Source organism: Pezoporus wallicus, unplaced genomic scaffold (assembly GCF_028554395.1).
Source record: "Pezoporus wallicus isolate ANWC-B61680 ecotype Strahan unplaced genomic scaffold, APGP_CSIRO_Pwel_v1 scaffold_2617, whole genome shotgun sequence".
In the NCBI taxonomy this organism is placed as follows: Eukaryota; Metazoa; Chordata; class Aves; order Psittaciformes; family Psittacidae; genus Pezoporus; species Pezoporus wallicus.
The window spans coordinates 1553507-1578528 of NW_026637592.1; the positions used below are offsets into that span (position 1 = coordinate 1553507).

General features: G+C 37.1%; 1 protein-coding gene across 4 annotated transcripts in view; it reads left to right on the forward strand.

The window, feature by feature from the left end:
• The window catches only part of USH2A (usherin), a 372328-nt gene that overhangs the window by 225450 nt on the left and 121856 nt on the right, over positions 1-25022 (forward strand). For all 4 annotated transcript variants that reach the window (XR_008971850.1, XM_057406464.1, XM_057406465.1 and 1 more), the window contains exons 39-41: positions 9808-9958; positions 10128-10270; positions 17238-17866. Coding sequence is in view for 3 of the 4 variants with exons in the window: in XM_057406464.1 (XP_057262447.1) it covers positions 9808-9958; positions 10128-10270; positions 17238-17866 (923 nt within the window). In the remaining variant the exon portion in view is untranslated. The remainder of the gene's footprint in view (positions 1-9807; positions 9959-10127; positions 10271-17237; positions 17867-25022) is intronic.

The window sequence follows — 25022 nt, forward strand, 5'->3', positions numbered from 1 at the left end:
GGTCTTTGAGCAGCAGAAGGGGAGGGGGGCTTCTGCTAGTAAAGGCTCGTAGAAGGAAATTGAAATGTACATGTTTTTTCTCATTTATCAAACAAGTGCGAAAATCTAAACTGACATTTTATATCAAATGAATTATGAACTGTGTACTTTGTACCTAAGGGAACAACTACTTAATTAGACTTTTGTTAAAAAGAGAGAGAGAGGGAAAAAATAAGCTTTTAATAAAATATACAGTCATTTTTTGTATTTGTCTGAACCTGACACATGCTGTACTTTACAGAAGAAAACCAGAGTATAGGCTACTTCAAAGGCTGTATTCTTTGAATGCCTTACAGTGAATTGGGAAGCAGGTTAAGATAGCACACAAACCAGAGTTTCTACTTAATAAGTATTGTTGCTTTGATATTTTTTGTTTTCAGCCTTGTTCACTTTCAATGAACAGGAAAATATAATATGTTTTTTAATAGCTTGAAGATTGAAGTGGAGTAGTGAATGACGATTATTATTATTTTTAAACTTCTGTTTGTAAGAATATGGTTGACACTGAAAAATACTTCCAGGGAGCAAAGTTTTAGAAGGCACTTGATTGAACTGTAAGAGGTAAATTTTCAAGGAATTATATACTCAGTATTTTAAAGGCATGACTTCCACTGTCTTTAGATGAACAACACTTCTTGCAAGCAAAGAGGAGACTCCCAGTCTGTAAAGTTAGAGTTTGCAAAATTGGTAAGATTTTGAACCTTCCAAATTTCTGAATTTCAGTGGTAATATGTTTATTTCAGTGCTTTGGCATAGAAGACACTTTGATATTGTTGTAATAAGAGTCTACACATTAGAGAAACTGGGAAATGAGAAGATAAAATTCCATGGTGTCTTTGACAACATATTCCCTAGTACACTCCTATGGCACTTTTGGAGAGATGAACAAAATAGTTAAGAACTAGTTGCTTTTCTCATATCGTATATTTCATAAAGATATATTTAGTAAGATTAGGTAAGTCAGAATATACAAAAGCTTTCAGAAACTCTACAAGTGTCTTGCAGAAAACAGTGGTGTATGAACAATTGTGGGAATATCATACTATGAATGTATCACAAAATCTGAACCACAATGAGACCAGCTATGTTTGTAGCTTTAATATTATTTCCTATCAGTACCATTAGGAGACTAAAACCAAAACTGGAATGAGATGTACTAATGATGGCACATCTCAGCTGAGATACCCAGATGTACTCACAACCAAGGAGGCAGTGCCTTGGTCTTTGCAAGTTTGCAGTAATGATAAAGTCATCTGATCCTTTAATGTGAATCTCCTGTGAAAAATGGTTTATTTATTATTCTAGACAATGGGTATTTCTATTTAGAAGTAAGGTGATAATTTTTCTTTATTTGTATCTTATATTTACTTTTATTATTCAACGATACTGATTTTCTAGGTGTTCTGTTTATACATCATAATATTTAGAATCATAGAATCATAGAATAGTTAGGGTTGGAGAGGACCTTAAGATCATCCAGTTCCAACCCCCCAGCCATGGGCAGGGTCACCTCACACTAAACCATGCCACCCAAGGCTCTGTCCAACCTGGCCGTGAACTCCACCAGCAATGGAGCATTCACAACTTCCCTGGACAACCCATTCCAGTGCCTCACCACCCTTACTGTAAAGAACTTCTTCATAATTTCCAATCTAAACTTCCCCTGTTTAAGTTTTAACCCGTTACCCCTTGTCCTATCACTACAGTCCCTAATGAAGAGTCCCTCCCCAGTATCCCTATAGCCCCCCTTCAGATGCTGGAAGGCTGCTATGAGGTCTCCATGTATCAAAACAACACATAAATGCCACTAGAAATGTGGCAGTGTAAACGCACATTCCTGTTACAGAAAGGGAAGGAAAAGAGGTGGCAGCTTGAGGCGGTTCAGTGGTTTCACAAAGCCACAATAGACAGCTGGTCCCCTCCAAACATGCTGGAGAGTCAGAATTCCTGGTTGTGTTGTCTGTGGAGGAGATGAGAGGGATGGGGACAATAGGTGAATGTGAGAAGAACCATTTCCTTCTTCCTCAACACCTGCTTCTCATTTTCCCTATAAAAAGACATCTTTTTGGTTACTTCCTATGGCATAAAGAAGTTAATTAGCAGCTGTGAATTAAATCCAGCTCTGTGTTTCCTAGATTGCTAGGAGCAGAAACTTTGAGGAAACTTCTTTTCCTTCTCTTTCTGCAAATAAAGGAAAGAATTTGAGGGGAAAAGTGTCTCTTACAGTTTTGTTTGTTTCATGGCCAAAAGGTAGCCCATTGACCTGGATCCTGCAGGTACCTGTAGGACATTCAAAGTTAATAAGACTGCACCATCCACTGTGCATAGTGGCTCCCTAACAACAGCTTATCTGTCATCTTGTCAGGTATGTTTTCTATTTATGGAAATTTTCAAGCTTGGATTGCATCAGAAATGGCAATATTCCACAGGAAAAAAAGAAATGGATTAAAAATAACTGCAAGTAATTTTGTTGCAGATCTACTTTATTTGCAAACCTGCGTTGTTCTCCAGTCTGTAGATTTAGGGGTATATAAAGTGGTTCTGTCAAAATGCACATCAGCTGGCAACTTCAGTTTTCTGCCAGAAGGCTACACTGTTCTGTGACTAAGTACTGTCGCATTTATACTGCAGGAGTGCGCACAATGCATTGAACCAGGAGACTTCTTATTTAACGAGACCATTCACATCTTTCTAACACCTCACTTTCTTTAGCATTCAGTTAGGTTTCTGTAAGTTTATTTCACAACACGTGGAGTTATAACAAGAATCAGTTGCAGAAACCATGTTCTCTTGTTCAGGTGGAATGATGCTTTCTGGTTTGGAATATCCTATGTTATCCTTTTGCTTTTGGTCATAGAATGAAACAATATTAAAAATTAATTTTCACAAGCTTATGTTTCAGACAGAGGCTTAGGCTTCTGGTAACTTCACCACCTCCTTGCCTTTTCCCTTTTCTTTTTCTTTCTTCATCTTACATGATGTTAGAATCCCTTTAATTGAAACATTAGGCTGAAAAGGAGTTCATGAAATCATTTTGTGTATCTTCTTTCCTCAAAGCCATAAGTTGTCTCATTTCTGGAAAAACATTTGGTTTCTCTGATGAAGATTTGAAATCCTTCTTGCAACATTTTAATCCCATTACTGTATGTTCTGTTTTCCAGGACACAGAGATTCTCTCTTTGCAAGACTTCTGTGAAGTTGAAGATTTTTACATCCATCCCTTTGCTCAACTATTATTCTTAAAGCTACATGGTTTAAACTTTCTTCCCTGGTCTTTTCCCAACCATTAGTGATGTAATTTGCTTTATTGATGTGTTTGCTTTTGGGAAGCCCCCATTTCCATAGCTATATAAGAACTGTCTAGTTTCAAACACAAAGTAAAAGGATTAAAAGCCAGCTTCCAGCTCTTTGAAATTTTGCCATCAACATTAAGAAAGAAGGTTCAGTTTAGTCAAGTGTCTCCTTGCCAGCAGTCTATGAGACTCTAACCAGAGATGATTCCACCAATGTGGACGCTAGCATACCGCATGCATGCCTCTGATCATAGCTCTCTGCCTGCAGATATCATATCTAAGGGAAGCTGTAAGATTTTGATGGTAATGTCAAATTAATTCACCTTCCTTCTTTCAAAACAAACAAAGAAGTCCTTAATTAATCTAAAGCTGCTCAAGAAGGAAACTGGAGCTTCTGCATGAAGATAGACAGGATCTTGTTTCCCCTGCTCTTGCTATGTTTGTTCCCCTAAGTTAAAAAAAAAAAAAAAAAGGGAGATCTGATAGTTTCTCTAAGCTATGGCACAGAGATATTTAATTTTCCAGTAGCCAGAGTCACAATTAACCCACAGGAGCTGTTTCTTTAATTGCAGTTTCTGCCTGAGTTTGTAAAACCAATACTTACATTTTTTCCTCATAGTGCTTTTTCTTCAATTAATTTTGTGATATGAGAGTTATTGGCTAGACATTCTTTTAAACAGCCTGATAAATAATTAGTTTTACTGGGTAGTTATAAATTCCATCCACTGTCTTTATTACAGGTATTAAAATCATTAATCATTGAGCTAATTGCTTATTGGCATTCTTTTGTAGCTTTGAGAGTGTAGCAAAGTTCTTGCTGAGCAGCATGGATAAACTTCTAACTAGCATGAGGAAGGAAGGTAGGTTACTCCTTATATAAAGGAAAAGGAGACAAATCTATAAATGTTTTCGTATGGTTGACCTCAGTAAAATAAAACACTTAGGAAAGGGACATCTGTTACGCATAGTTGAGACCCATATCTGGACTGTAGATGTTGAGGTTGTATATGAAGAAAAGTTTATTAAATGGAGAGGGAGGTCTGACTGTTTTTCATTAGAGCAGTATTAATGAGATATAAGTAAGAAAGCTCTGGGATTTTGAAAGGCAGTCGTCTTAAACTTCAGGTCTGTAAAGCCCTGCTAAAGTTGTGCTCTGCAGCTTGGTATACCAAATAGCGCAAGTGGAGGAAAAAAAAGCAGTTAGAGCTTATACTTACAATCCAGCTAAAGGTAAAATTTTGATCCAGATAAAGATGAAAATTTAGAATTTTCAAATTTCTGAATTTAATTTCTGCAAGTGATCTTGTGCCTTAGAAGTACAAGTAAAATTAAAGATTAACGCTGTGAAAAGTGAAAAGATTTGCAGAGCCGCTCCTTTTCAAGTGAAATTAAGATCATAGCAGAGTTTATATGAATAAAACAGGTTAGATAGTGAAGAGAGAACAAAATTATTTCTGTACCCTATTTATGTTATACTTCTTAAAAAAGTCACTAACAGGAACAGGTTTGGATTTACTGGAAAGTTTAGTCTTTAAGGTACTCTTTTGCATCTCTACTTTCTTGTTCTGATAGTGCAGCTTCCTTTCTTCCCAAACCCCATTTGTCAGAGAGGAGCAAGCAAGAAGGCCACCATGGACCTTACCACGTTGTATGTTCCAAAGTGTGTAGATGTATGTTGAACAAGGGGTGCATTGTCTTATTACTATTAGATGGAGATATATCTCTGACAGAAAACATGTAACAATGAAATTAGAAAATAATAAAGAAAAATCCAAGAATAGTCTATACATTGTTTAGGCATTAAGTTAGGTGGAAAACAGCATGGTTGAACATATATATTAAATGAAAAATTATGAACAACTGTGTATATTCATTATACACTGAGTAGGAAAGATAACTGGGAAAATAGAGTTAAAATCCAAACCAGAGTAAACCTCAATGAACCTGTGAAGATAAGGAATAAAAAAAAGCAGTCTTCTGCTTTGCCAGTAGATAAGGGTTTATAACTAGCATGCCCTTCTCAGGATGACGTATGGCCTAGCACCATGGCCTGTCTTACAGTTAAATGAAACAAAAACACATGCCCATGTTGAAAACTATGAAGAGTTCAATGACTGGAATTATTTGGACCAAGCAAGCAACTTGGTAACAGGCATAGCTGGGAAAATCTGAAGAAACAAATGTCAACGTGCAGAACGCATTGCCCTAAAAAAAACTGTAAAGAGATGATCTCAGTATGGGCACCTAAAATAGAAAATGAATCGGGAGTATCTAAACAAAGACTGTAATGAAACAAATGAGGCTTGTGAACTGAACCTGGAAAAGAATGACTGAATGAAACATTCATCTAAAGGCAGTTTGACTGAAACTTTCCTTGCTGTTTTGCCACAAACTGTGGAGAGCCTATTTTCCTCCTCTGTAGTTAAATACCTGCAGTTACTGTTTGCATCCTCGTGTATGAAAAGTATTTTAATAAGATACAAATGTATCATTTGTGCTAAATGTTTTACATATGCAGATGTGTCAAATTGTATAGTCGCATTTACATAGCCCATCTGCAGATATCACAGATGCAGCAGGGCTGGTATATCTGATAGCTGTTAAAAGTGGTGTCACTTCATTTCAAAGCTGGTATGAGTTTACATCTGTTTGATAGATATCAGATTGCACTCTACTGTGCTTTCTTCCGCTTATTACAGATTACAAGTGCAGGTATTTTTATAACTAAATAATACTTTATTGTCCTAATGGTAGTTAACTTTTAATAGTCCTACTCAAAGCATACTACTTTCAGAAAATTTATATTTCAGATGGTGACAGGCTGAGAGAGCTGGGCTTGTTCAGCCTGGAGAACCGAAGGCTCTGGGGAGATCTTAGAGCAGCTTCCAGTACCTAAAGGGTGTCTACAACAAATGTGGAGAGGAACTTGTTACAAGGGCCTGTAGGGACAGGACAAGGGGGAATGGCTTTAACCTGCCAGAGAGGAGACTGAGATGACCTCTTAGGCAGAAGTTCTTCCCTATGAGGGTGGTGAGGTGTTGGCACAGGTTACCCAGAGAAGCTGTGGCTGCCCCATCCCTGGCAGTGTTCAAGGCCAGGTTGGACGGGGCTCGGAGCATCCTGCTCTAGTGCGAGGTGTTCCTGCCTGTGGCACGGGGTTGGAACTGGATGAGCTTCAAAGTCCTTTCCAACTCTAACCATTCTATGATTCTATATATCCCTATGATAAATATAATGAATACTTCTCAACCATAGGCTTCCAACATGAAGTAAACATTTAAGCACAGTTGCTTAACACGATGCTTGCTGTCCTAAAATAAACAAATACTTACAAAGGCAACTACTACTACATATGTGATTTAAGATAAAGAAATTGAGAAGTGAATTTGAAACACTTTTCAAATACTGCTTAGCATATTAGTGGCCAAGCAGGGATCAGATCTTTCTTGACTCGTCTGCATACATGTGAGTATCTGGAACATACTGTATGATTCTCAGTTTGAAGCAGTCTTCAGGTTTTATTATTTTGAGGTGCTGTTTATAAATTCTTTCATTAGAATTAACATCTGATTTAATATTTTATTCTACCTTTGTAGTGTCCTCTTATAAAGTGTGGCTTTCCACCCTGGTAAGTGAGGATTTACTGGGCTAGATGTTGATTCAGTAGGCTGCAAGTGGAGTGGTTGCCCCATGAGGGTCATATTAATGCTTGAGGTGAGCTTTTTGAGCAACATTGCATCTTAAAGACAATATATCAAGCTGATAGATACATGGTTCTTCTGTCGAGAAATTCGCAGTAGAATTATTGCTGGTTGCCAGTTATTACTTTAGTAGTAAGGAGTCTCTCGGGATTATGCATTGGATAAAGAGGGTTAAGCTAAGGGAAATCTTACACTAAAGACCTTGGTGATGAGGAATGTTTGAAATAGTCAAAAGGATGTTTTGTGTGCAATATATAATTACCATTGGGGAGGGGGGTCTCCGTAGTTTTGATAATCAAAGCATTATTAGTTTAATAGAGGGCCTTTCTCGTTATGACTAAGCAGAAACTTGACTACTTATTTGTCATGCCATCCTGTTCCTTTGGAAGCACAGAGCTGAGGACCTTCTCCACAAGCTACAGGAAGTATCTTTCAGATTAAAGAAATCTGCTGTATATTCTAACGTGTTGGTTTGAAAGTAGTGGGCTTAGCTTGTTCTACAGGTCAGTCGACTTTCACAGAAGAGATTTGTCCAAATTCTACTCTTCCCTATGCTGTGCTTTTGTTGGTAGAAGAGATTTGAACATTTAGCTGAGATTACCTACACCATTAAAATAACATCGGCACTGTGAATTGTTATTGACATTTAGACAGCTACATCTTTGTTTTTTGATGAACATTCCTGTATCGCTATAATAACCACCGCTATACATACATAAAGCTTAGTCAGAGCTTTTACTTTGTAGATCTCAGAGAGCTTTACAAAAAAGGATAAGTATTATTATCTCCATTTAACAGATTGAGAAATGAAAGACAAAGGTGATGTGTCCTGACAGAACTGGAAATAAATTTAACACTTTTGCCTCCTCAGTGACTTGCTCACACTGTCTCCTCAGTAACAGTGTGAACTTTGGCTTCCTGGCCAAATTACAGTTCAGCTAATAGGTTAATTTTTAGATGTAGCTTTTTTTCTTGTGGAATATCTGTGTGCACTTAAACAATTGATGCATTTTAAGCTACAGTTTTAAATGATGTAGTACCCTACTTTGAAGGGATATTGAGTCTATTAGTGTCAACTTTTGTAAACACCTTAAAACCCTCTAATAAAAGTTTTTACATTACTTCTGCCATCTTTCTTGTGCTGGCTGAGTTTGCTTACTAGCAAGTTCAGGAATCACTTTATAAAGGGACACCAAAATAGTTCATAGTTATCTGCAAGTATTGTACTTTACATCCATAAGGTTTAAACCCCTATATTGCATAACTCCACAACATTAGTTATATTGCTGCTAAGCACAATTGAGGTAAATATATGTCCACCATTTTACTCTGAGAGTAAAATTTAATTCTCACACAGAGCCATTTGTTGTGCAGATGTTTGGTTTTGGTGGCTCAGCTGGAGGGATGTTGGGGGCTATACAAGTTAAATCAGCTATCTTCCCTCTGAGCTGAGGTGCTCACAAGCTCTTGAAGCTGTTGGCAAGAGATTTGCAGACCATGAATTACCTCAATCTCAAACATCTATATGTTATAGTTTGGAGCTGAAGAACTTTCAAGTTCTACAGTCATAAGTATGTATAATCAAAGTGTCAGAAGCTTGCTCACATATCTCTGTACATATATTTCAGTGTAAATAAACAGTTGTATATGGCTGATGACTTTTTTTGAGCCAATGCCATCCTTACATCTGTTTCAGGAAGAGAATAATTCAGTGTGTCACAAAGTCTGTTTCTTCTTAGTAACCATAGCTTATACTGGTGGCAAATGAAAATCATCAAACTCACTGTAAAATACTGTTCAATCATCTTACAGCTTAATGCCTTGAGGCTTACAACTGCACCTTAAGTTACAGATCTGTGAGACTGTTTTTTCCAATAGAGAGAAGGGGATAAACAACAGCAACAAATCAATTTCTTTTGGAAAGACCAAAGAAAGAAAGAAATGGTATCTACTGGACTGTGAAAAGCAAAATTATTATACAAGAGTTTAAATGACAAAGGCAGTAATTTTCTAGTGTTTTAACTCTGGAAAAGAACTACAGACACGGATTATATATGAAAGTTCCAGGTGTGTTTATATACTGAAAGTTTCTTCAACGGATTGTTTCCTTCATAAAGAAAAAACAAAGCCGTAAACTTATGGGTGCAAATTAGCATAACTCTTTTCACTTCATGCAGTGAAATTTGCAGCAGTTAAAGGTCATTGGTGGCATCATTACTGGCATATTTTGATCTGCAGTTCCTGGTCTTCATAAAAATTAATTTCCTTAACAAAACAGTGGGCTAGAGACTGAGACTTAAGCGAATCTTAGTTTCTACCTAAATACCTTTTTTTCCCTTAAATTTTCTGCTGTTTTCTTTTAAAATTCTTTCTAATTTATAAGGGTGAAAAGGTATCTGAATGATGAGAGTCTGATCAGTTTTACTTTTGCTGGGTAATATTTCTGTTAGTATTTCTTTAGCTTCTCATGGTGGTAGAGCTGTGCACAAGAAGTAGATAATATCTGAACAGGTGGTAAAGAATATTTTGCTTCTGTATTACTTTATTGTTTGGAGGTTTGCTGTTAGCAAAATGATATTCATGTAACTGTACTGGAAAGGAGAAAATGAAGAAATAGCATTGTTCAGTAGTGAAAATGTTAAACTAAATGGACCATGTTAACATTGCTGTTGATCCCGAGGAACAGTTTTTCCAGTATATGGAGCATTTTGTTTCCACCCAGCATATGCTCTCCATGGTTTTCTCTGCTCTAATTCGTCTATGTTTTTCAACAGCTCCAGATGGCATGATGCCTCCAAGGCTTTCATCTGCCACTCCGACCAGTCTTCAGGTTGTCTGGTCTACACCAGTTCGCAACAACGCCCCAGGCGCGCCCAGATACCAACTCCAGATGCAGAGGAGACATTCTGCTGGTGACATTTTAGAGTACGCAGACCATAGCAAGGCCACCATCAACTGCTGAGCAAGAAAAGTCCTGTTATCTTGAATATGGCTCACCTTTAGGGTGGCCGGTTTTGTTATGAGACATATAATGTTTTAGTCTTCCTTTAGGTGCTGAGATGTTTAATGATGTAACTGCTGCTTTTCTTTGCAGTTTGCTTTCCAGCCCTACTGCTTCCTTACAGCACTGGGTCACAGACCTTCAGCCATACACTGAGTATGAGATGAGAGTGGTTGCCTCCAATGGTTATGGCAATGCTTATAGCAACTGGACGTCACTGACTACAGCAGAGGACAGTAAGCAGTCCCATCTTATTTAACTCACTTTAGCAGAAAATATAAATAGCAGTTCAGATGTCATTGCACAAAATTTCTTTTGGTTATCTAGTTTTCACAGTTAAAGAGCAGTAATGTGTTTCCTTCGTGAATATTAACTTGCAATAATAACTCTTACGGGATCAAGTATCTGTTGTCTTAGATTTTCATAAAACATGAATATTTAAATATGTGTTTGTGAAGTACTACCTTGTTTCTTCATGTAATATCCTTCCATTCATATGAGTTCATATATAGTTAGTTTAAGATACACCAGTAAGTACAGCTTTGTAAGTGGTACTCCTGCATATTCAGGGACTTGATTCTGATTTCAGTCACATCACAGAAAATAAGTTGAATTTAATAGCATATGACAGTTGTCTTATCTCTGTGCTGAGAATACCTAAGCTATACCACAGCTGAACAGAACTTTGCATTCCCAGTGATCTTTGTTAATTCAAGTGGTGATCTACTGGTCTGCAATTGATTTTGTCATTGCCAGTCCCATCACTTCCTTCATTAATAGTTCTACGTTCTGCTGATTCACTCCACATAATTTGTTCAACAGTCCCTTGATTTACCAAGCAGGTATCAGCATACAGGTATAGCCACTTAGTTGGCAGGCTAGGATTTTACAGCAGATACAATACATAAGCAGAAATACATGACAAAACTTGAGGTTGTTGTACATTATACAAAATACATGATGATATCTAATAGCATACTTTTTGAAAAAAGAAGTTGTTTAAAAATATATTATTTGCCTTTCTTTAAATCAGTAATGGATGACCACATTGTACCAAATTTTAGAAGAATTAAGTATTTTCTAAAGTGATTTTACCTGTTACATCTTTTTTAACTTGTTTATCTTGTTAAGTGAGTCATTCTGAGCAGGAAAGGGGGAGGGGGTGGGAAGGGGGAGGAGAGGCAGGAATCAAGATAATTTTACTACTGTGTTGCTTTCTCTGCCTTCACACCCAAGTGCTTTGTGGTCTTACTCTATTTTACCCCAATATGAGATTTGCATTTCAGATCACAAATTTAACCTGATGCTCATATGTTGTTGTTGTAGCAAATATTCAGTGCTGGTAACTCAACTTCATTTTAGTCCCTTCTCTAAATGGGTAGCTCTTTATCTTGAGAAAACACCCATAATAAAACGTTTGTTCCCATAATTGTAAAACATTTTCCTTTGAAGCTAAGCAAATAATTCACAACAGAAATTTATCTGATAAATCCATTTATGCACCAAAGGTATAAAGGCTTCTATGAATATGTTACCTATAAGTAGCTCTGAACTTGGTCTTTACATACCAGAGTATAGGTTATCCACCTGTGAAACAGGTTATCTGCCTGTGAAAATCCTTCATTGATACTCAATTCCTTTATTGTACTTGCTAGTTACCAATAGTGGATACAATATTATTAAACTTCTCTGCATTCATGGTCTAAATACAACCAGTCTCCTATGACTATTTAATTGAAATTGCAATGATTATTTAGCTCTGGTCAGATAGTCCAAGGCCAGGTTGGACAGAGCTTTGGGTTTGGGCAATGTGGTCTAGGGTGAGGCATCCCTGCCCATGGCAGGGTGTTGGAACTAGATGATCTTAAGGTCCTTGCCAACCCTAACTATTCTATGATTCTATGATAGTGTTGTTTCTTCTCAGACAGGAGGAGCTCAGGAGTGCATTTAAAAGGCATAATTTGTTAGTATATCAAAAAACTATTTGTTATGCAAAATAGTAGGTGTATAATGTTAAAATTCCCTTTTTGGGTGTTAGCGCAGGAAGCCTACACAGATTGCTCATTCCTATGTAGTCTACATATGTCTACATATATGTAGTCCACATGTATGTAAAAGTTACCTGCTACATAGAACTTGGGTGGTCTTTGTGGACTTTGCTACCCTCTGCAAAACCTAACTGCAGTAATGCCTTAAGTTATTATGGAAGGCAGATGTTGCCAAAGGAAACTCAAAAACAAGAAAAGAAAAATACAATGCCTCTGCCAGTGTTTACACAATTAAGATATTTTGAGATGAACAAACAACTCACCTCTTCAACTGTGATGCTTAGCTTAAAACAAACTTCTGTAGTTCAGCTATAAACTGAACTACAGTTTAGAGTAGTTCATAAACTGTATGAACTACTCCAAGGGGAAAATTATTTTCCTTAAAATGGCCACTTCAATTTGCATTGGTACTGCTAAAGAATACATGCTGATGTGTCCTCAGTATCCAGCAGGCTTTGGAATTTAAAAAACACCCATCCAACTTTCAGGGATGATAAAGGACTCTGGTTTTGGTGTCATTGTGGAGGGTTGCCATCTGTGAAAGGATATTCAACTCAATTGCTTAACACTGAATGATTGTGATTAGGTATAAGCAGTATTTCTGTCAAGGTTTCAGTATGTTTCCTATAAAACTGCCTATACTGACAGCTTGTTGCAGAAGTACACTTAATTCCTGGCCCTTCTAACCAATAGACTTTGACTTTTTAATATACAATTTGACAGTAGAAATTTCCCATATCTCTTCCTTTTTGAAGAATATGTATGTACACATGTTCTTACTGAATTTTGTCCAGTAAATATGTCCTTTTTGTTTCAGCAAAGCATTTATTATATATCTGTAGGAATAAAATATGTGTGTATGTGCACATACACCTGAGAGCAATGGATGTAAATCAACACATCCACTGTTAAAGTCAATAGAGATCTACTAATATAACCTCATGATTTTCCAGTATATCTGCATATTACATTTTAATTATGATAATTATTTAGTAAACTAGGAGGATATTAGGAATTATTAAAGAAAAATCAACATATAGAAAAATGTTATAAAAATCTGTTGCATCTGCCAATAAAATGTCTTAATATGCAGATTAGTAGGTCTGAGATATTTTCTAATGCATGAGAAAATGCTGTAAATAATTTTCAAGTATTTTGATCTGCATAGTATGGCACTAGTAAGTGATTCCATGCATTTTTTAAAGCCTAATCTGTCCTTGCCAGATAACAGTAAGTACATATCCTATGTATATTTTAAAACCTGCTAACTATGCGTTAATCAAAGGTGTTTGTTCCAGTGATCTTGGTCAGTATAGTATCAGACTAGTTAATGCCAAACAAATAGAAACAGATTTATAGAGTCCCACCTATCTCTAAATATGTCTCTCAGTATGTGAAGGGGTTCATATGGACTGCATGTCATTGCATGAACAGTTTAATGACTTCTGAGTTCTGTGATCTGATGTGATAAAAGATTCGTGTGGTCCCCTATGCCCAGAGCTGCACAATTTAGGATTGTCTTCTGTTTACAGTTGTTAGCATATGAAAATGCAACATTTTGATAACATGCACAGTTTCATTGTCCGTGTTCCTGAAAAGAGTGAAGGAATCAAGAATACAAGGCACAGAATTTCTATTCTGCTTAATGAGAGTTTCCCAGCAAGTGAGGTATTTCTCATTAGCTTTAAAGGGCAGTAGTCCACGTACATGTCTCAGTATATAAAATATAGATTCTCCTAAATGCATCCATGAGTGTACAGCTTCTTGCACCCCCAGTCTGTACAATAAATAAACAAATATGTAGTTCTAGTCAGGGAATTAAAAAAGATTAAGGATAATTTTGTGCCTTCATTTTAAGTTGAGTCTGAACTTTTGAAACAGGTGAGCAAAATAGCCTGCTATAAAAGATAATTTCATTTGCCAAAATAAAACTACCTTCTAGTATTAATAATGTAATGAAATGGTTTGAAATATGAACTAAGAATCTTAAGGAAAAAGATGCCCACATTCCCATGTTCAGTAGTTATTTCTATAAATTACATCCATGTAAAAAGCTTTATGATTTTATTTTCATCATTGTCAGACTGTACTGTGGAGCTGTCATACTTTGCAGTCTTCCCTTCAGTGACAATCACATTGACAACATGTTATACTCCACATTGATTTTACAGTTAAGAAGCTGATTGTGATATATAGGGATTTTAAGAATTCAGCTGAGAGGCTGACTTTTGCCTTTTATCATTCCATTAAGATTTTATAACCATCTTTTTCATGTCATTTCATCCATGAATTCTTACTTTAGAAAGTGATAGCTACTGCTGCGAGCATAACTTTTCTCATGTTCACAGCTTTTTATTATATTAGCAAACTATCCCAATTACAGTTAATACTCATGTTTTACATAATTGTGGTGACCCTTTCAACCAAGCAGTATCGTGCTAGTTGACTTCTGTATAGAATTAGATGACTCTGCTTGCCATTGAAAAAAAAAGCAACACCGAATGAGTGCTGGGGACCAGGATTTAATGCTTTCCCATCCAGTGGGGCCAATTAAGCTTCTCTCAATCGTCTTGTTTGAACTCAGAGTCTTAAAAATCTCTCTTTTAAAAGGGCAGCAGGGAATGCGTAGGTAGCTGTGCTAGCTACCAAAATATGCTTTTCTGAGGGGAGGGGGAAGGACTAGGGGGACTGAAAGTTTAAGTTTGACAGCTCCTCCCATACATTACAGATTGTCCTTAAAGAATACTTCTATACTCTGAGTGTGTGTGTGGAGGTGAAGCAGAGGTTCAACTAATTGCCATGAATGTTTCACCTGTAATGCCAGCAACTTATTCAGTAGGAATAAAAAGGCTTGTCCTTCCCTTCACAACAAACTGCTTAATTATTGTGGGGTTTGTTTTGGTTTGATTTGTTTTTCTCCCCCTGCAGAAGCTCATAGTATTATACCTTATTTATGAGGTATAATTAGATAAAATGCAAGTTTGTGGCTCAGTGGTAAATCTTTCCATTTCCCACCTGCATTAAACTAGAATTTGAAGCAGTTTATTTTCAGTCTTCAATTCCATAGCAAATTTTCCTCTTCCCCCTTCACCCCAGCAAAATTTTCAGTTTGCAGAATATACATATGATTCAGGTTTACACCTCTCCATCTTTCAGTGAAGTCTAAATAATGGACTAAATTTTATTCCAGCTTATGACCTAATTGATTTTGCCCAAGAGTACATGCAAATAGAATTGAATTGCTCTTTACAACAGATCATCCTTTATACTTGTAAATGCTGAGATCTAAATTAATCCTAGAGTGCACAAGCATTAGATATGGAGCTCCATCCTTATTATTGCTATGTGAGTAGAACAGGATATGTGATATGGATGGGTTTTATGGAGTTGCTTTGTGATGCATCATATAATGAAAGAAAAAACACTGTTACTTTTTCAGATTTAAAAGCTAAAATGTAAATTTTATTGCTATCCCAATTTTACATCACTGTTTCCACTGGTATCAGTGAAACAGTCCTGATTTACCTCTCTCTGTATGTAAGAGGAGAACCAGGACTTCTGACTGCTTCAGCTGTTATTCTAAAGGAGCCTCTCATGGTGCTGGATTTATTTGTTTTATAGGTTTTCTTGTTTTCCTCTCTCTTTCTCTTTTCACTTAAAAATTATCAGGAATTATTTAACTTCCAGTGAAGTAAATTATTCTTCCTATAGAGATAAGAGTGATAATGTTCCTTGTGGTTTGGACAGCCTACTGCTTCACTAGGAATTAAACAGTGATGTTGTTGACCAGTGTGGAATTCAGCATATGCTGTGTCGTGTCCTGTGTCTTAGAAAACTCACAATCACTAATGAATTTTAAATTTTCAACCCTTAGCTTTTGAAACTTAGTCCCCCCCCCAAAAAAAAAAAAAAATCCCCAAACCTAAAGCTATTTTAAAGTATTACTAAATCCAAGTATATATCTTTTAAAGATTTCAATAAAATGTAATGTTCACAGAAAAATCTCATAAATGTCAAAATTGCTATTGGCAGAGTAGGAGGGAATATAGTAATTTCTTGATCTGCTGTAGCAATTTATAGATTTCAGGATGTGTTTTCTAAGAATGCTAAATGTTCTGGAATTACAGCTGTTACTGATCAGTGATTGAGCCAGATTTGTGTTATTGCACCATGTTCCTGCTTGTACCTAGAGAGCAGTAAAGCCTCAATATAATAAAAAGCACCTGCATTTTAAATGAAATTTCAATTGAAAAACTTAACAGCCCTTCAAATTGCAGAATTTAACGCAGCCCAGTAAAGCTTAAATAACACTTTGCCTCCACAGGCTGAGGGTTTTGCATTCAAGGTGACTTGATTGTGTCGTGTGTTGAAATTATTTACAATTAAGGAATTCCTCTGGAGAGCTGCAGAGTATTTGCTGTTCCACAACTCCTATGCAGGCATATGGTCGGTCTTTTTCAGTATTCATGGAAGCTCCTGAACCTTTATGATAATTGAATCAGTTAGAGTGCTGAGTGGAGCAAGCATAAAACCTGTTAACCTAAAGGTCAGATCTGTGCATTGTTTATTTATCAGTAGGTGAAAGAGCTAAATCGGCAGCTTCTGTCACAGTTTAAGTAAAAAATCACCTAGAATATTAACAGGGAGTAGATAAATTGCAAAAAATGGATTAGAATTATAACCAGAATGAAGTAAAATATTGAATATATAATGAGAAATGCAGCAGGGGCTTACTGAGCTGTAACATATGCAGCTTTATTATGCTTGTGCTGCTAGTTGCAGTTAGTAGCTAGTGCTCTAGAAAAATCTCAGCAAAGGCTAGAACTGCAGATCTACGTTGATACTTTGCCGAACACTTTCTCCACAAGCTAACAGCATCAATAGGACACTTTTGAGACACAGGAGGAAAGAAGATGTGGAGGAGGAGGGAGGAAGGTTGAGTGAGGGGAAGGTATGCTTAAAGAGCAGCTTGACTTTGAGAAGAAAGCCATATTCATCCCTTGAATAGCTGGGCCTACAATTTCTGAAGAAATAGTCTGTTTAGTAGATTTTAGCACCTTTCGATAACTACTGCTTGCTACTGCTGACTTTTACAAATCACAGAGTTTAAATAATTTTCCTTTTCTCTCTTTTTTTTTTTTTTTTTCTATTATAGAACCTGGACCTTTGGATCCACCACTTCTATTGAATGTTACAGCAAGGACAGCGAGCATCACCTGGCAGCATCCTTTAAAGCCAAATGGCATTATCACTCATTATAATATTTACCAAAATGGCAAACTGCATGCTACAGTGCTAGGAACTAGATCCAATTGCACTGTAGAAGGCTTGCATCCTCACGCTGTGTATGTGTTTCAGGTAGAAGGATGCACTTCTAAAGGATGCTCTCTTTCACCCAAGACCCCAGAAATACAGACTCTTCCAACTGCACCTGAGGATATTCCTGCTCCAGAGCTGTATTCAGATACCCCATCTTCTGTGGTCATATCTTGGCAACCACCTGTTTACCCAAATGGTTTGGTGGAAAACGTTACAGTAGAAAGGAGGGTGAAAGGAACAGAACAAATATCAACTGTGGTGACTCTCCCTCTCAGTCAGTCCATGAGTTACATTGACCAGAGTACTGCTCTGAGCCCTTGGCAAAAATTTGAATACAGAGTGCTGATGAGCACCCTTCACGGAGGCACAAACAGCAGTGCCTGGTCGGAAGTTACCACTAAACCATCCAGACCTGCTGGTGTTCAGCCACCTGATGCAGAAGTGTTGGGACCAGATTCAGTTAAGGTGGGAATAATTCTCATTGGCTTATGGCTGTAACATGTTTTCCTTGTAGCAATTGTGTATTTAAGAGAGAGGTCTACTGGCTGAGCCAACAGATTTCTTTGCTGCAGGGGTAGCTGAAAAATTAGTGCTTGTCTTTTGACTCAAAAGCATTAGATTCATTTTTTCCCTTTACACCAGTCTCTGGCACTATACTTCAGTTCATTTTCTTCCTTACGCACCTGACATGTTTTCAATATTTAACTTGAATGCTTGCTTTTAACTCCCTAATCAGATCAGAAAATGACTTACTATCTTCTCCAGGATGTGAAGACTTCATTAAAATGCTAAGAAGTAAAAAAAGGTTTTTTAATGTAATTGAATCTTGTCGATAATTATCAGCTTTACTGAAAATAGCTAATGAAGAAAAAAAATAGCATTGTGGTTCTCCTGGTTTATGAAAGAAGAGTCTTACAGGACTACCTAGGAAGTTTTCAATTATTCACATAGTTCTGTTGGGAATGAGCTCTAGAGGACAGGATAACTACCATTGTTTTGGCTTGCATACAAACTTCATTCAAGGGAAATTAATGTAACCAAACAAGAGGGATTTTTGTAGCTTAGAAGCCTCTTTTGTGTAAATACACACATGCTTCCATGAACTCAGTCTTGTACTACTGCCAAAAGTATTGGTACAGTAGCTTGCTCACCAGAGCACGAAACAAAGGACATTTGCATAAGATTGAAGTTCATCTGTTGGTTGGTTTTTTTTTGGTAAGCATTGTATTTTCAAAAAATGAACAGAGTTGTGTTACCAATGCAGTCTAAATAGTTTGAGGGTATGAATTTAAGCAGTAAAACAATGCTTATTGTTTTGCTTTGTTCACATGGAATTTTAAGCTATGAATAAACCCTACTCACCATTAGACAAAAATAAACCTTAAGCTTTTAAAATGATAAATTATTATAATTATGTATAATATTAATATTATAATTATAAACTCCTTTTAATATCTAAGGAGTTGCATGTTATCACCATATTAATATCAAATGAGTTCAGTATGAAGACAATGGTTGCTGTAAGAATTAATAATGATCGACCACTAGTAATTGTGATGATTTACCAGACTGCTTATTGAAGATTTGGGTGATCCACTTCCAGGACTCTGCCCTCTGTAGATATATCCTAATATCCACTACAATTTATAGTAAAGCATTTTTCATGGATTTACCAGAAGCAGCAATGCTGAGTAAACAGTAGCCCTAGCTCAGTGGCACACATGTCCACATTTTATTGCGTGAGCTTTTACACACTGGCTTCAACTCCGAGCACAAAGAAGTCACTGCAACCTTTAATGCTTCAGTTAATGTGATAAGGGCATAACAATTTTATATCTTACCCATTTTTTTTTTCTCTGAGTGCAGCCAACACCTAGTTCTGATTTTAAAAGCCTGTGAGTTTTCAGAGGTCGTATCATTCTTTACCGCATGTCTTGTCTTGAAATCAGAAGTGTGTGCTTAGTTTCAATTTTATTGTCTTTTGCTCAGCTCCAACATTAAGTAAATCTACCAATACTGAAAGTGAGTTTGATGATTTATTTCTTTTGAAACCTGAAATCAGGCTGTGCAGTCTTCACTCTGCAATAATTTAATTACAATACAACAATTCTTTTTAAATGTTTTCCTTTCCTGCCAAAGAGTTCAAATGCTCCTTTTTCCTCCTTCTTCCCCAGTTTATCATTAGCATTCAAAGTTCTTTAAAGCCCTTTAATGTCTACTGTGTATGACCTTCTGTATGAGCGGTGGTCATATTTTGTGTCACTGCTGCTCTTGTAGTCTCATACTTGGGTTTTTTCCACATGGAGAGACATATTTGTTTGGTGTGTTAAGATTAATTTGTCAAAGATGCTGAAGTCTGGATGTTTTTATTTCCATGACTCAGTTTTGCTATTCATTTTTCTTTATTTTAAATATTTAGGTTAAAATGTTCAATGTAATCGAAGGTGGCAGCATCTAATTGAGAAAAGTGACTTACATATATTCCTTTCCAAATATGCTCTCTTCTGAGTACCTGTCCTCAGCAAAATTCTCTCTGTCAGTGTACAGAGTATTGGTATCCTTTGCTGATATGGATATAAATTCTTCTACTTTATCTAGCTTTTTTTACTTAGAGTTGTTTAATATAAGAGTCATCATAACTGGGAGAGACTTGTGAATACTTGGTACGGTTCCTGTGCAGAGGGTATTCCATGGCAGAGACATTACTTTCCTTCTGATTTATAAGATCCTAACACTTCTTAAAAATCTTAAAATTTCTCTTGATTGTCCAGGACAGCAAGAGATTTTTTTTCCTCTTTTATAATTACTATTATTTTTAATAGTATTATTATTATTAATTATCTCTTCCAAAAATTAAGGTAAAGTTATAGGTGCAGAGAAGAGCTCATTGCACTTCATCACTGAAGATATTACAGATAAGGCTTGCTGCACCCAGCCAGCCATTTTCTCCTCTTCTGTTTGTTCGCTGTGTTTTCATCTTCCTTATTGGTCTTATGTCTGTCAGTGGGATGAGCTCACTAGTGGTAGTATTCTTCTTTTCTTGTCAATCTTATGGCAAGTTCACATCAGAGCGGTAAGACTCTGAGACAACCCAGGGACTGTGCTGTGGTGCTGAGGCTGTTTTGTGGCCACAGTGAATGTACTAGGAGAATAGGTAGCACCTATTTTCAAATTATTTGGTTTTTTTTTCTCTGCTCTTTCAAAGTAGGCTGTAGATCTGAATAGCTGCTCTGAAAACCCCTTGTGTCCCTGCACCCCAGATGTATGCTAGTTGCAAAGGTACAATGACTAAAATGTAAAGTATTGTGCAAGGATTGCCACTTAGTGGTTGAAAGGTTACTTGTCTGGAAATAGGATGAATCTGTTTTGGAATTGCTTTGTGTTGGTGTCTTTAAACCCTGATGAGAGCCCCAGAAAAGCAGAATTTCCCTCCTGAGCAGATCACCTACAAAGGGTTCAGATCAATTTGTGCAATCTTCTTGTGCTGTACATTGCTCTTATTCAGTGTCTATGGTTGTAACTCTTAAACAGAGAATGGAAACCAAGCCATCTCTTTGGGAAGGAGATTTTAATTGCCTCTTGCCCTAGAGAGAGCTGTCCTTCCAGGTTAGAGTGGAAAGTATTGGAAAGGCACTGTGGGAAAGATTAGTGAAGGGCTCCTTTACCAAGCCACGGTTGCAAATCAATAGAGGCTTTCAGCTGTCATTGCAACCAATCCCTAAACCATGAGCACAAATATTTACTTCTACTGAAAACGGAGGGAATTTACAAAAAAAGATAAACGTATTTCCATTCCTTTACTTAGTCATAGAATCAATATAAATGATTTGAGAATGTGAAGAATTCAAAGTGCTCCAGGATAGTACTCACTTGGATATACAGCTTATTTTCATAGACCAGGGCTTATACTCTGCAAGGAGGAAAATATCAGCACAGCAGGTCACTCTTGGCAAAGCCACTTCTGATGTGCATGTGCTTAACATTTAATCAAGATGGACCGATATCTCTCCATAACATTTAGCTTGCTTTCTTTTGTATGACAGGAAGTGTAAAGCTGTCAATAATTTTTAAAGTATCCATTCCTCTGACACCTGCATAATATTTTTTTAATATTTGCTGAATTGATAACGTTCATGGTAACGGAGTATACGGTGCAATAAACTGCTTTTGTGGCTGATTAAGTGCCAAAGTGAAGTGGAGAAATTCAGCAGCTGCAAAAGCCTTTTATTTAGTATATGCCAATGCCATGAACATTATTCCTGTTACACAAGATTTGCTATAACCTAATGTACAGAAGTATAAAAGAAATTGTTTCATTTTCTTGTGAGGGTTGCAATTGCTCTGCTGCTTCAATCCCACACTTCACACTGATATGACATACAGGAATGTAGCTAGGTTGAGTGGCTTGAGAGAGAGGCTGGTTTATACAGTAAATAATTACTTAAAGGAGTTCTTTATGTAGGAAAAGCATTATGTGGCTGGGAGTGCTGAACCAAATTCACTGTACTGTGCAAATTCTCCAACTTTGGCCTTTTAACTTTCAATAGGAAGACTTCCCTTTTGCTGCTGTGGTTTTCACTTGAGGGCTTTGGCCTGGGGATGGCAGCTGTAGTCTTGATTATTGGCTTAACTGAGGACTTGCTGACACATATTTGCTGCTATTGTTCTCCCTTGCTGACCAGTGCCACCAACTGGACCACTGACAAGAAGCTCTAGCCATTTCCTGTCATTCTTTGTGTAACCTTCATCTCCAGATGTAAGTTGCATGAGCTGTAGGTAATCCTGGTGTTTCTGTCAAGGGGAAAGGAAATTTTTGGTGCTCAGATAGGTTAGAAGAGACTGATTTCATCTTGGTTGGATGAACTAAGTACCTCATTGACACATAGTTCTCGTGCCATGCTAATCCTTGATGGTAACGTTAGTTATAGAAATTTACTGCAATTTAATTAGATAAAAAATCATGATGATTTAATTGACTTCTCTCTTAATATATGTTATATATGTTGCTGTCTAGAAATGAAGGGCTGTAGTGATCCTGAAGCACCAAATCATCATTCTTCTGATTAATTTTTTTTTTCATATTGATTTAAATCATGTCATTGATTTTTCCATGGGTTATTTCTTTTCCATAAGTATTTCCTCATGATTTCTCTGACTGAGGGAGGATTGTAGACTTTTTAATTCCATTGTTATTTGTGTTTTTATTGCCCTCAGAGATGATAATTGATTTACAGTTCAGCTGCATTCATTTCTTTGTATAGAAGAACCTGCAGCAGGGAAAGCTAGTATTGCACCTTACAGACTGAACAATGTCATCAGACCTTCAAGAGTTTCAGTCTGCACTCTTTCATTGCAGAAGATTATCATTTACTGGTATAGAACAATAAAATTTTCTTGTAGCGTTTCTCAAATTTGACTACTAAATTGCATGTGTAAGTGAGTGACCACAGATAAATAAGGCTCTATTTTATAGTTTTATTCTGTTCTTCATTAGCCCTGAAGCTGGATAGTGAACTGCTAAATGCCTGTTGTTCTGTAAATAGGCTGGGACTAAAATACATGGGAGAAAGATTTCAGCTGTATGGAATGGATACCACTAACTTATTTAAAGCCATACACCCTCTAGTTACAATTTGAATATCATCCAGGAAAAGGAAGGTGTTTTCTTTATTCATTTGGAATTACAGTTCTCGACACATCTTCTGGGGTTGTTTCTTGTCATACCTGTTAAAGTTTGCTGTCTTGTGAGGTTGCTTCTGATTACAGAACATAGGATGCAATGGTAGTAACTCCATGGTCACTGAAGTCAGTGACTAACAGAGAGGCTATCCTTCAGCGGTTACCTCTGCAGACCACTGTGTGTGAAGACCCCTCCTTCCTTCCAGGTTAACTTCGCTGTTACTGTTTCATTCTCAAAGTGCTTCAGACTGCAGTTGCCCAAGAACATGATTTTGAGAATACAAACAACATACCTAGGCATGGTACGCTAAAGGCAAGCGGAGTAAACTCACACAGGCTTCATGCTGGGGAGAAAAAAGGAGTTTAGATTTTATTCACCACACTTCCAGTTTTATGCAGGTACACCTGGTGCACTGGGGAAATGGTTTAGGAGCGATCAATCCTTGTGTGAAGACTGCCCTGTAATACTGCTAAGGTCAGTGAGACCTTGGTTTATTTGCCACGTAAGTGCTGCTCGAGTGAGTTAGAATACTCCAGCACCCATAGGAACAACTTTAACTTGCACACTAGAGGTTTTCCATGTTTTAGGACTGTGATTTCTTGCACAGCTTGCTCATTTGGTGCAGTTCACATAGTGGGGTGTACTATCAGCATCAGTGGGGGTTTGATATAGCTTGAATGCTTTGTTGTAGGTGTTCAGGGTCATAAATGAATGCTGTGTCTGGTTTTGCACCTCTCAAGCAAAGTGCTGCTAGAAGTTTTTGTAGTAGCAATCCATTATTGCAAACTTGATCATGCCATTGTGTGGTAGTGCTTTCTGAGGCTGGAGGTAATTCATGTGCGAAGTGTATGAGAAATAATTGCAGCAGCCTCTGTCAGGATTTGCTTTTCTGGTGTGACACTGTCTCTTGACTGAATCCTGCTGTAATTTCTGTGAAGACAGATAAGAATTCATGAGGCAATTCGTCTCCCAACTACCTTTGCGGAGGCTAGGGATTGGCAGAGGACTATAGTCCAGTGGCTGGAATGTAGAATTAGGGTACCAGGTTTTGTCTTCTGTTTTGCTTATTTCTGATACATGATTTAGTCTGGGATTTAGTCTTTTCATCTGTAAAACAGAAATAATAATACTTACAATTTGAGACTTACAGTGTGCTTTGAGACCAACAGTGAAAAGCTCACAGTAATGTATTTATTGCATTCTGTTTGTAGGTGTTACAAGCAATAGATAGGAGAAATGACAATAAAATAAAGCCAAACATACTGATTTAAAATCAGACTGGTGAAATCAGGCCTGAACTGGTAGAAAGTTACTCATGTGCCAATTTTTCACAGAAAACTCCAAGGTTATAACTGTTAATAGGGGGAAAATGGCTAATTTTTGTCTCTTTAAATTTTGTGGTGGAGAAAATAAGGTCCTTTGATCTTTAAATGAAAGCTTCCAGAGTCATTACATTGAATCAGTTAATCTCTCCCAGTAGCTACCTTATTCTGTCTTCCTCATGGGCATCCTCTTTCATGGTCTCAGTGCTGAGCTTCAAATCAATGAACAAACTGTTACTGCTTCCAACACAGCCTGGCTAGTGAGCTTTCCTGCTTTCATGCATTGCCAAGCTCTTACCTCAAACCTTGGCACATTAAAATGGAGAAGAGGCCCAGTAGTGCCATGTGTGTGTCAACCAGGCTTTCTCCATCATCTTGTTTTACACTGTATGGGTCAGGCAGTCTCTCACCTCTTGACAAGAGAGGTCTGTCAGATACTGCATGTCCTATCATTCCCAAGTGACATATGTAGTTCAAAGCAGGTCATGTGCACAGCAGTGACTGTGAGTATCTTTGGTCATCCCCTTATTTAGTTTTAAAAAATACTAAGCAAAGAGATAAGTGATCTACATATCTGTTCATGAGACAGGAATTGCACTTGCTGCATAAAACTCAGAAG